At 35.3% G+C, this 12,557-nt stretch overlaps 1 protein-coding gene across 2 annotated transcripts in view; it reads left to right on the forward strand.

Annotated features, from left to right (window-relative positions):
* The window catches only part of RBM17 (RNA binding motif protein 17), a 44,377-nt gene extending 35,298 nt beyond the window's left edge, over positions 1-9,079 (forward strand). For both annotated transcript variants that reach the window (XM_001362698.5, XM_016426021.2), the window contains exons 9-12: positions 2,892-2,965; positions 3,722-3,820; positions 7,531-7,603; positions 7,710-9,079. In XM_001362698.5, the coding sequence (XP_001362735.1) occupies positions 2,892-2,965; positions 3,722-3,820; positions 7,531-7,603; positions 7,710-7,813 (350 nt within the window). In that variant the 3' untranslated portion in view covers positions 7,814-9,079. The remainder of the gene's footprint in view (positions 1-2,891; positions 2,966-3,721; positions 3,821-7,530; positions 7,604-7,709) is intronic.
* Positions 9,080-12,557: the final 3,478 nt, after the last annotated feature.

Here is a 12,557-nt window from a genome sequence, read left to right on the forward strand (position 1 = left end):
TTCATCTTGGAACTGTGACCCAAGACTGCATATGAACAATAGCATTGTCAAACAGTGTTAGGTCCTGTGTCTAGAGCCAGCAAAAGGTCCCCTTTTTGACCAGTTATTCAACCTCCTTCACCCTCACCCCACCACCCCTCACGTGGACCAAGAGCTCTCAAAGCTACTATTGCTGTTGCAGCCACTCCTAAAACACATCACCAATGTTGCTGCCATGTACTCTCCTTGGTTGTAGCCAACCCTCATTCTGGCTAGTATCACAGACCTCTTCTGCTTGAGTTGTCTTGGACTGGAAAAGTATCTCACCCTGAGCTTTCATTGTCTAGATTGCTCCAGAATTCATTGAGGCTAATGTCCAGAGACTTCAGTTAGTTTGGTATCTCTGTTCTGACATATTAGCTTCATCCTATACAAATTATATTTTATTATTTTCTAAATTCCATCTTAGTAACAACTCTAAGACAGAAGGGAAAGGACGAGGTAAGCAGAGTTAAATGACTTGCCCAGAGTCACACAGTTAGAAAATAACTGAGGCCAGATTTGAAACCAGGTCCTTTACTCCAGGCCTGATTTTTTTATCTGCTCTATTGCACCTAATTTTCTCTTACAGACTATATTCTTAATGAGAAAAGAGAAGATCAATAATTACTAACCCATATATTTACCCTTTCTTCTTTTATGATGTCATCAATAAAATGATATACTTACTTCAAGATTACCCTTAATGAAAGTTTAAGAAGAAAATAATAGACTTTCCCAGTTTTCTTTATTGGATTACAACTTTACAGTTACATAGTCGACTCAAATGTTCATAGTGTTGACACTAACATTTAGTGTGTTATTTCTTGATTACAAAATATTTGACATATTTGATTGAAATGTACTCTTAAAGGCTTTTCTCCAACAGTGAGTTCCTCATCTGTATGTTAAGATATTCCAAGATTTCTTATAAATACTAACACAGAAATAGGGCCTTGATAGTCCCTTTGGTCACTTCCAGCTCTGAATCTATTATACTGTACTTGTACATTTGATCTTCTGATCTTATGCTTTCTCTAGGAACTTTACACTTTTAGTCATTTCCTGTACCTAATTTTCAGCCTCTCTTTTTCTCCTAGTTCTTTTCCCTATAACCTGCTCACATCTGTACTATCTTACCACATTGATCACATCACGCACAAATGCTCACCTTCAAAATCCATAATTCTGAAACTTCTACTTCATCAATCTCTTGTTCTTATGGTTCTCCTTATACCGTAGCCCTCCTAAGTCTATTCTTTCACTTCACACATCTTCTACCTACTGTATCCCTCCCTGATTTTCTAGGCCACTGCTGTTGTTCTGGCCTTGCTTTCTTCCTTCAAAATCTTGACTTATAAGTAGTTGAACTTTGCATTCTCTGACTTCTACCTGTATGTATGTATGTCACACTTGTTTCCTTGTCATCCTATTGCTGCTTATCCTATTTCAGATTTCCCAGCTGAGATAACACATAGCTTGCCTAGTAAAAGTTACCCACTGAAGACTTAGGTTAAAGTTTTCATCTGGTCTTTCCACCACTTCTTTCCAAAGCCACCCCTTGAGAGGCAGAGTTCTAAAATGGATAGGCTACTGGATTTGGAGCCAAGAAGGTGTAGGTTCAGATCTATCCATAAACACTTAGTAGTTGTGACCCTCTGCAAGCCAATTAACCTCTGTGTACCTATTTCCTCATCTGCAAAATAAAGAGGTTGGATTTACTGGCCTCTAGGATCCTTCCAATCTCTGAATCTCTGATCCTTTATTTGTGGTCTTAATCCCATCCCCCCTGTTTCTAAGATAGCTTTCCTCAGTCATCTCTCTCTAATTTTCAACTTCTTCTCACTTTTATCCTTTAAAACCTTCTCCTTAATCTATCATTTCCTCAAACTGTCAACTTATATCCCTCCTCCCTTTTATACACAAACTCTCAGAAAAAGTTGTCTACACCCATTGCTTCCATTTGCTCACCTTTTACAATCTTTTCAGCCTCTTGCATTCTGGAGGTAATGGTATGCCTGGAAACCATTACTGTACAATAAATAGTGGTACAATAATTGGGATGTTTAGATTGAAGAGAACAAGTTTTCAGTACATAATTGTCTTTAGATATTTAAATGACTCCTTTATAGAAGAGGTTTGAGACATTGGCCACCTCTGACAACTTCCTAACATTTGAAAACTGTCCAAATATTTTGGAGCTCTCTAGAAATGGAAATGGCTCTCCCTGGGGATAATTTCCTGTTGTTAGAGATGAAAAGGCAGAGGCTCAGTGACTATTTATTGGTATTATTATTGATAAGATTCAGGATCTGGGAAGAAGTTAGACTAGATAGATGACTTCTGAGTTTTATTTCAGCTCCACACCTAGGATAGTATTCTAATAGTATCACAAGGCTACTGACAACCAATTTTCTTGAACTTCACAACCTTCCCTTTCTTTACTACCACTAAATTATTGAAAAATGCAGTCAGTTATTAACTTGCCAGAAACTGTTACTGATATGGAATGAGTGACTGCTTATCAGGCTTGCAACATTCTATACTTGCCAAGTCAGAAATCTCCACTAAATTAAGTTGTGAGAATTTAGACTAAGCCATTTATTTGCTCTACTTTGAGAAATAAAATAATAATCTGTCAGACAACAATTCAAACCTCTCTTTGAAAAGTATTTTGAAAGTCATTGCCCTAAAACAAAATTAACTTCCTGTCTTTTTGTAAGTAAACATCCTTTTCTGTTGGGTGAATGATTGCTAAGGTGCTAGAGATAGTGGAAAAAATGTGATGCTCATTGTTTGAAATGAATTTTCATTATGGCAAAGGTTCATCCACCTTTTTATTGTAATAACATAAATTTATTTTGTTGCTTCAGATGCATCCAAGAAATCAGATTCAAATCCATTAACCGAGATCCTTAAGTGTCCTACAAAAGTGGTTCTACTGAGGGTAAGTAGAAAAAAGGCCCCCCTTTTTTTGTTCTGGCTTTGTTTCAAGTATTGTTCAAGTCTAAAACAATAATTGCTTAAAATTATTTCCCCTGAATGATTTATGTCCTGCGATCATATAAATACAAATTATAACTTGTTGATTTTATTTTATAAAAGTGCATATTCATTCACCAAAGTTGCTGCATAAGCTGCAATTTATTTTGTCAGTAACTATCAAGACAATCAGGGTCACAGTTGACATTCAGGGAAAACTCAAAAACTGACTAATACTAAAGAAATGCAAGTCCTAGAGACTCTTTGTCTTGTAAAAATTTTTCTTTTTTTTTCTTTCCTTGATTCAAATTCATCCAAGTAGATGTATATGGATTTAAGAGTTACTTGCTTTGAAGTATTCATTTTTTTGAAGTATTAGAATTTACTCTTAAGATTGCTGTGATGTATTGAAGTACTTTAGTTTTTCATATCAGGGGAAAATATTATTTTGACATTTCTCTGTTCTGTTACTTGAAAGCTTTGCAAAATTCTGGTACCTGAGCAATTCTTTCTTTAACCTTATGCCCAAGACTTTTTTTTTTTAAAATAAATGTCTTTAATTTTTTTAAAGAACTATTAACTTTGCTTTGTTTCAGTAATGAAAATTTTAATATATCAGGATTGAAATAGGAAGTTTGTCTTATGAAAACTTAACTGTTTACAAAACTATAATCACCCAGTTTGACATATAGTTATTGAAGTTCTTTTCCTTGACTTGCAGAACATGGTGGGTGCCGGAGAAGTAGATGAAGATCTAGAAGGAGAAACCAAGGAAGAATGTGAAAAATATGGCAAAGTTGGAAAATGTGTAATTTTTGAAGTAAGATCTTTCTTATCCTAAGAACATTTATATTTTTATTATGAAAAAAAAATTAGAAAGAAAAACGTTTTTTAAACCCCTACCTTCTGTCTTATCAATACTAAGTATTGGTTCTGAGGCAAAAGCATGCTGAGATCTAGGCAATGGGGGTTAAGTGACTTGCCCAGGGTCATACACAGCTGGGAAGTGTCTGAGGCCAGATTTAAACCCATGACCTCCTTCCTCTAGGCCTAGCTCTCAATCCACTCACCCACCTAGTTAACCTAAGAAAAACATTTAAAACAAGATCCAGGTATCTTTTGTCCCCATATTGTAGTTTTAGGAACTTTTATGCCAACATTTATTTGCTAGAATGTAGCTTCACCAAAGTGTTCTCTGCTGTAGAAGAAGTAACTTCCTACCTAATTACAAATGTATTTCTCATATGTTGCCCATGGTTCTTTTGCTGTAACGTAAATATTTGAATATGGAGATACTCCTTTGGGTTACTCCCTCTACTAATACATATCACAATTCTTCCACAATTCAATAAATATTCTTCATGAGTTGCTATGGCCAACAAAAAATTCTTTAACTCTAGTGATAAGCTTGAACTGAATCTGGAAGTAAACAGAAATACAGCCTGTCAGCAGATACACAGAAGGCTCCTTTCATGCTATGATGCTTTGATGACTGCTTGGTAGTCATTATGCATCTATTAAGTATCTGTGTGTTATATGATTATTATATAAGGGAGACGGTGTCACGGGGGAGGTGTCATTTGAGTTAGACTTTAATGAAAGGATAGGAACAGGAAAAGATGGGGAAAGAGGGTATTCCAGAGAAGACGTCAGTGTGTCTTTTTGGGCAGAGAGGCCTGAAAATGTATAGTGATCCAGTTAGGTGGAACTTAAAGACAAAGACTTTGGACTTTACTCTTTAGATCCTGAGAAGCCTTAAAAGTTTTTTTAAAAAAAGAGCAACATACCAAAATCATAGACTCATTGACCTAGAACCCTTCATTTTATAGATGAGGAAATTCAGGCTCAGGGAGGTTAAGTAAGTGACTTATTCAAAGTCATACAAGTAGTATTAAAGGCAGGATTTACAGCCAGATCCTTTGGATTCCACAAACAAGATATTATTTTTACAGTGTTATTTTCCTCTCTCCAAAGTTGGCAGTTGTACCATAATTGCTAAGTCTGATGATCTTTTCTCAATTGCCATTCTTGACTTCTTTGTAACATTTGTTACTATTAACCAACCTCTCCTGGATATTCCTTCTTGGTTTTTCCCCTCACCTGCCTGTTTGCTGTTCTTTCCTGACTCATCATCTGTGGGTGCAGTAATGGCCCTCTTTCTGTACTTCTTCCCTTCGTGACTTGATCACCTACCATGAATTCAGTTTCCTCCATGTGGTTGACTCTCTGATATATATGTATCTATTAAAATATGTGTGTATTTAAACACACACACACACACACACACACACGTCTCACTTTAATAATTGCCTGCTAGACATTTCAAACTGGATATCTCACAGGTATCTCAAATTCAGCATGTCTAAAACAGAATTCATTAGCTTTCTCAAAAACAAACAAAAACCTCCTTTTTCTTTCAAATTTCCTTCTTTGTTGAGGGGTACTTCCATCCTACCCAGGTTTTCAGCTTTGGTTTTGTTCTCAACTCTTCCCTCTGGCTCATTCCACATATTGCTATATTGCCAAATCTTGCTGTTTTTTCCTCTACAATAGTTCTCACATAACCCCTTCTTGTTGTTTATACAACCTCCACTGTAGTTGATACCCTTATCTCCTCTTGCCTGGTCTATTACTGTGACCTCCTAATTGGTTTTCCTCCTTCATGCCTTTTCTTCATTCCAGTCCATTCTGCACACAGCTGCCAAAGTGGTTTCCTTTACATTCAGGTCTGACCATGTCATTTCCATGCTTTTTAAACTCTTGTGTCTGTCTACTGACTTAGAATCAACTGTTAAATTCTTTCTCTTTTATTGCCCTTCCCTTTTCTGGCCTTGCTATATAGTGTCCCAACAGTCTAGTACAGCTTTAGCTTTGGTAGCTTTATTGCTTCCCTCACTCACAATAGCCCGGTTATTTTGTCCTTTTTTCTGTTCCTCAGGCACAACATTCTAGTGTCCTTGTGTCTTTGCTCCAGCCATTTCCCATGCCTGAAGCACACTTTTTTTCACCTTTGCATAGTAGAATACCTCACTTAAGACTCAGCTCAAATATTGCCTCTTATGTGAAAACTTTCCTGATTCTCCTTTAATGCTAGTGCCCTTCCTCTCTAAATGAACTTTATTAATTCTGTGATGTCTTTTTATTTTTATTTATTTTTCTTCTTCTTTTTTTTTATTAATATATTTTATTTGATCATTTCCAAGCATTATTCATTAAAGACATAGATCATTTTCTTTTCCTCCGCCCCACCCCCCATAGCCGACGCGTAAATCCACTGGGCATTAGATGTTTTCTTGATTTGAACCCATTGCTTTGTTGATAATATTTGCATTAGAGTGTTCATTTAGAGTCTCTCCTCTGTCATGTCCCCTCAACCGCTGTATTCAGGCAGTTGCTTTTCCTCCGTGTTTCCACTCCCATAGTTTGTCCTTTGCTTATGAATAGTGCTTTTTTCTCCTGGATCCCTGCAAATTGTTCAGGGACATTACACCGCCATTAATGGAGACGTCCATTACGTTCGATTATACCACAGTGTATTAGTCTCTGTGTACAATGTTTTCCTGGTTCTGCTCCTCTCGCTCTGCATCACTTCCTGGAGGTTGTTCCAGTCTCCATGGAACTCCTCCACTTTATTATTCCTTTTAGTATTCCATCTGTGATGTCTTTTTATTGTGGTAGAATACAAACTCCTTAAGAGCAGGTATTTTTTTTTCTTTGCATCTCCCAACTCCTAGCGCAGTGCTTGACGTGTAAATGCTTCATAAGCACTTGTCCATTGATTGATTTATTCTTTTTAAATTTAAAATGAATTGGAAAGGAAGAGAATGGAGACAGGAAAACTTGTGGTTAAGTAAGTCCAGGTAGTTTGTAATAAGGACGATGACTCATTCAGTGACTGAGTGAATAGAGGAGAATGACAATTGAGAGAGATTCAGAGTTGGAAACAAGAATTAATAATGGAATATGAGAGGTGAGTAAGGACTCAGAGATAACCCTAGGTTTGGAGATATAGTGGACAAGTAAATAGCAGTGCCACAAATGAATAGTGAAAGCTAGAGGAAGAAAAACATTTTGGGAAAAGATAAGTCTAATTTTGGATGTTCTGAGATGTCGTTGTTGGGATATCTTAGTGTAGATTTTGCACAGTATCCCAGGACTGACTCAGAAGGTAGTAGGAAGAATATTAAACTTAAAGTCAGAAGATGAGTTTGAGTCTTGGCTCTTCCACATACTGTATGACTGGGCAAATTATGTAACTCCCCTGAACCTTAATAGATTCATTTGTAAAATGGGAAATAATCTCCTTATACTACCTATCTCACAAGGAAGTTATGAGGAAAGTGACATGTAAGATTAATAGCACCTACCTCCCAGGGTTATTATAAGAATAAAATGAGATACTTTTAAAAATGCTTTGCAAATCATTAGATAAATGCTAGCTATTGTTAAACCATAAAGTTTGCTAAATATAGACCATTCTTAGTATAGGAACATAAAGCCTTTATTAATATGACTTGATCTCTGTTCCAGATTCCTGGTGCCCCTGATGATGAAGCTGTACGAATATTTTTAGAGTTTGAAAGGGTTGAATCAGCAATTAAAGGTAAATTAAATTTTACTACTAAATATGCTTCATATTTGTTAGAGAATTTTTTTAAACAACTGATTTTCATCTTTGCATTTAATACCTTTTTCTGTTTGCATTCTAGCTGTTGTTGATCTGAATGGGAGGTATTTTGGTGGACGGGTAGTGAAAGCTTGTTTCTACAACTTGGATAAATTCAGAGTCTTGGATCTGGCAGAGCAAGTCTGATTTTAAGAACTCAAAGCACAAATCACCTCTGGCAATCCTTAGTAAGCCGTTAGGCTGAAAGCAAAGAGGAAAGAAGGCAAGCCTGCTTGACCAGTGGGTACTGAGACTTTTGGGAAGGACTCCTAAAATTCATGTTGACTGACCCTTTTTTTATTTTGTGGTTTTTTTTATATAGTATAAAATCCTTTAAAAAAAAAAGCTTTATGCCTCTCTGATTGTTTCTTTGTTTTTCACTACACTATAGTTGTTTACATTTACTGATAGGCCCTTATGATGATTCTTGAATGCATTAGTGATGTGATATTTCATGAACTCTGGAAAATCTTGAAGATATTGGAAGGAATAGGGGTTGGGATGGGAAGAAGAGGAATCATAACATGTGATCCTTCATTTTCTTAGTAATGTGCCAGCTATTAACAAAGTAGCTACACAGACCCCATAGTAATCATTTGGCAATCTCTGCCAGTGGTGAATATATCTGCTCTTTTTGGAGCCAATAAGACCTTTTCTGTTAATGTTGGAAAACCTCTTTATATTCAGAAGTAAGATGGAAGAATCATGAATATAAAAGAATGAGTTTGAATGAATCATCTCTCTTCAAGCCAAGACAAATAGGACTTGGGAAGGGGTTGTCTGTTGGTACAGGAATCAGTAAACCCAGCATCTTGTCCAATCCCTTTTCAGATAGAGAAATACAAGTTAGAGCACACCCTATTCTCCTGCTGGCCAAATTTTGTGCAAGATTTACTATAATGTTGATTTTGCTGTTATAGAAATAAGATTCTTAATTTAAGAACAATTCATCCATTTGAGACTCTTTAGATGTTGGTTTATTAATGATTCCACTAGATTTGATAAAAAGTGTTGCACTATTTGAATGCAAGGTTAAATGTGGTTTTAAAAGTTAATAGGGGCAGAAAGAGAGCTAGTAAAATGATCAGTGCTATAAGGTTCACTATCAGAACTGGAAGTGTATCCAGTACATAACTTGGTGCCTATGTTCTGTCCTATTGTTTGCCTGAATGTTAAGTTGCATACTACTTTTTCCCCAGAAGTGGCAGCAATGGGACAGGTACCTTTGTTTTATTTTTGAGTTGTTCATCAGTGTGGAAGTATATTATGATCCTTAGAGAAAAAAAAGGAAGCCCAATATTTAATCTCTTGATTAATGCCCTAGACTCAATTTGGAGATTTAAGAACTATTTTTTGTTTTTAAAGAAGTTTCTAGATGTTTTTAGTTCATATAAATAAAACAATAACATTTCAGTCTTTGTGGTGCTGATGATTTCATTGAGTATTTGTGTTCAGAAAATGTCTATGAGGGTAGACAATGCTCTTTGAAATACTTTGGAGATACGGACTTTTTAATCCATGGCATAATGCAATGATGATATCTTGGAACTTAGTCATTGCCCAAGGATTAGTGGAAATTTTTAGATGTGGCTTCATTTAAAAATTTTAAAATACTGTTTAACAAAAATATGTTTTAGTGACATCCATTAGCATTGCAAACTACCTTCTTTGGAATGCATTTTTATTTACATGTTTTATTAGTGATTTCCCGCTTATTTTGTGTTTGGGGAGTTCCTATAATTGCCCATGGGGAACACCAGGTAAAAAGATGAATATCTTATTCTACTTTTACTTTGGTTAGCCCTGGAGTTAGAAACTTAATAAAAATTTCTAACTTTTCTGTTATATATGAAACACCACATTATTTACAAGAATCTTTTAATGCCATAATAGATCCATCACATTTCTGGGCTACTTTCCTCTAGATAGTATGTTTTTAGGAAGTTCAGAATAAATTTACATAAGATAAGTTTTGTTTATCTTATAAATAAGAATGACTCAGAAAAAAAATGTAATTTATTCCAAAGCACTTGGATGTAAACAGTTAGGGTTTATTCATGGTATTCTTCTCCATTAGTGAGGAAAGCAAAGAGGTATATGGCCTACCTGGCCAAAGATTCATTGTAGTGACCTTTTTTTGTGTGTTTTTGTATATGTGTTTTACATATGAGAAAAATAAATAATTTCAACTGGGTCAAGCAGTGGTTTAGTAGATAAGTGCAGAGGAATCTCAGATAATTGACAGATTAAATGATTTGCCCAGGGTCTTAGAACTAGTTAGGTATTAGTTAGGACTTGAATTCAGGTTCTGACTCTAAAGTCTAGCACTAGAGATAATTAATACAATTTTAATATATAATTGTTACTAATTTCAATTAATTAATGTTAATATATATAGTCCACTAATATAATACCTTTATCTTTAATAATACAAAAAAAATTTTAAAGTTTTTAAATAATAGTTCCTCTTACACTATATAGTATTATCTTTTAACTTTCTTTTTATGTGAATAGAGGAGTGTTATGAGATTTTGAAAGCATATTTTCCCGTAAGTCAAGAAACTTGGATCCTAGCTCTATGCTAAAGAATAAAATATGGGAATTAGAAGGAACCTGAGGCATATCTCTGCCGCTATCTGGCTACATGACTGAGCAAGTCACTTAGTCTCTCTAAGCCTCAGTTTCCTGATTTGTGAAATTGATTTGATCAATTGATATGAAAGAATTCTGTAGGCTTGAAAAGTCTGCCATTTTCTTTTCTGCAAAATAGGTATTGAAGAGCATGTAGCTAAGAGTTTCATTTTTAAAATGTATTTTATCATGGAAGGAAACCTTGTGGTTTACTCTTCTGATGGTTCTTTATTGAAAATATTTCACCTAACGGAATGGAAAAATCCTTATTATCATTCTCTTTTTAAAAGTTAAAAAGTTAGCTAATGTTTTTTAGCTATATTTTTTCCCTAATACTTCACTTATTTGGTATTAAACCCAGGTTTGGTTTTTTTTTTTGGTAGGCGCCTTTCATTCCTGCATTTGTTTCAAACAGTATTAAAATAATCGTTGTTAAAAATTTCTTCTATTATCCCTGTTTCTTATAAGCAATATGTGCCTCCTGAAGGATTAAAGGAAGTTTTGACCCTCTTATATGTCCTGAGAGATGACAGTGTGATATATTAAACATTTGGAATTTGAATTTGGAGTGAGAGGACCTGGATTCATGTCCTAACTTGACCATTTACTAGTTCTGACTTTTGAGTTAATCATTAAACCTCTCTGAGCTGAAATTTCCTCATCTATGAGATATGGGTGATACATTACCGCATAGGTTATGAAGAAACCGTATTTTAGTTTTCATCCCTTTCTCTCGTCCAGTCCCCCTCAATATTTTCTCTGTCCTCACCTTTTTATACCCACCCATGCCCTTTGTTTATGTAGACTTCTTCTAACTACCCTTATAATAATAAAGTTCTTTTAAGTTACATGTATCATCATCTTCCCTTGTGGAAAAGTAAATAGTTGATCTTTATTGAGTCCCTTTCATTTTTTTTCCCGTTTACTTTTTTATGCTTCTCTTGAGTCTTCTATTTGAATGTTAACTGCTCAATTCAGCTCTGATCTTTTAATCAGGAATGCTTAGAAGCCTTCTAATTCATTACATATACATTTTTTACCCCTTAATGGTGATATTGAATTTTTCTAGGTAAGTTATTCTTGGTTATAATCCAGGATCTTTTGCCTTCTGCTGAGTCTTGTGTGATCCTGACTGTGACTCCATGTTATTTGAATTTTTTTCTTTCTCACTGCCTGAAGTGTTTTCTCTTTGACCTGGGGACTCAGGAATTTGGCTATAATGTTTCTGGAAATTTTCATTTTGGGATATTTCAGGAGGTGATAGATGAATTCTTTTGATTTCTAGTTTAACCTCTATATCTAAGATATCAGGACAGTTTTCCTTGATAATTTCTTGAAATATATGTACTACTTTTTTTGATCATGGCTTTCAAGTAGCCTTAACAATTCTTAAATTTTCTCTCCTAGATCTGTTTTATTGTTTCTTGATTTAACTTCCACTTGCCCAATTCTTATTTTTAAAGAATTATTTTCTTTAGTGAGTTTTTTGTACCCCTTTTTTCCATTTGGACAGTAAAAGTTCTTTTCTTCATTGGGTTTTTGTGCCTCTTTTACTATTAGGCCTATTCTCATTCTTTAGGTGCTTTTTTCTTTAATATTTTTTGTGCCTCTTTTACCAAGCTATTAATTCCCTCTTCATAATTTTCTTGTATCACTCATTTCTTTCCCCATTTTTTTCTTTTACTGCTCTTAGTTCTTTCTTCAACTCTTCTAGAAATTCTTCTGGCTTTGAGTCTAATTAGGATTTTTCTTTGAAGCTTTACTTGTAACTGTTTTCACTTTAAAGTTAGGCTTTGTCAATCTAGGGTTAGGGGAGGCTCTGTTCCAAATTTTAGGTTTTTTCATGCTACTGTTTTCAGAGCTAGTTCTGGGGGTCTGCAAGTTTTGGTGTTTCCAAGGTGATATGATACTGGGAGAGGTGTGGTCACTGCTTTCCTGGTCTTTACTCGGGAAGGACCCCTGCTTCCCTTCAACTATAGATTCTGGTGTTCCTCTTAGCCCCAGAACTGTGATGAGGGTCCTTACTCCCTTATGACTAATCACACTTCTTCCCTGGAGAACTGCCACAATAAAGTTGCCAGCCAGTCTGTGCTTGAAGGACATAATAGTCACACTGTACTCTTCATGATTTAACAGCACCTGAAATATTGATTCTACTCTGGGGTTACTTTTTAAGAGTCACATTGGTGAACAGCTGCAGGGTGACCAAAATACAGATGAGACTTACAAGCATAGCCCAAGAGGCTTTTTGACCTGGTGA

This window comes from Monodelphis domestica, chromosome 5, assembly GCF_027887165.1.
Source record: "Monodelphis domestica isolate mMonDom1 chromosome 5, mMonDom1.pri, whole genome shotgun sequence".
Taxonomy (NCBI): Eukaryota; Metazoa; Chordata; class Mammalia; order Didelphimorphia; family Didelphidae; genus Monodelphis; species Monodelphis domestica.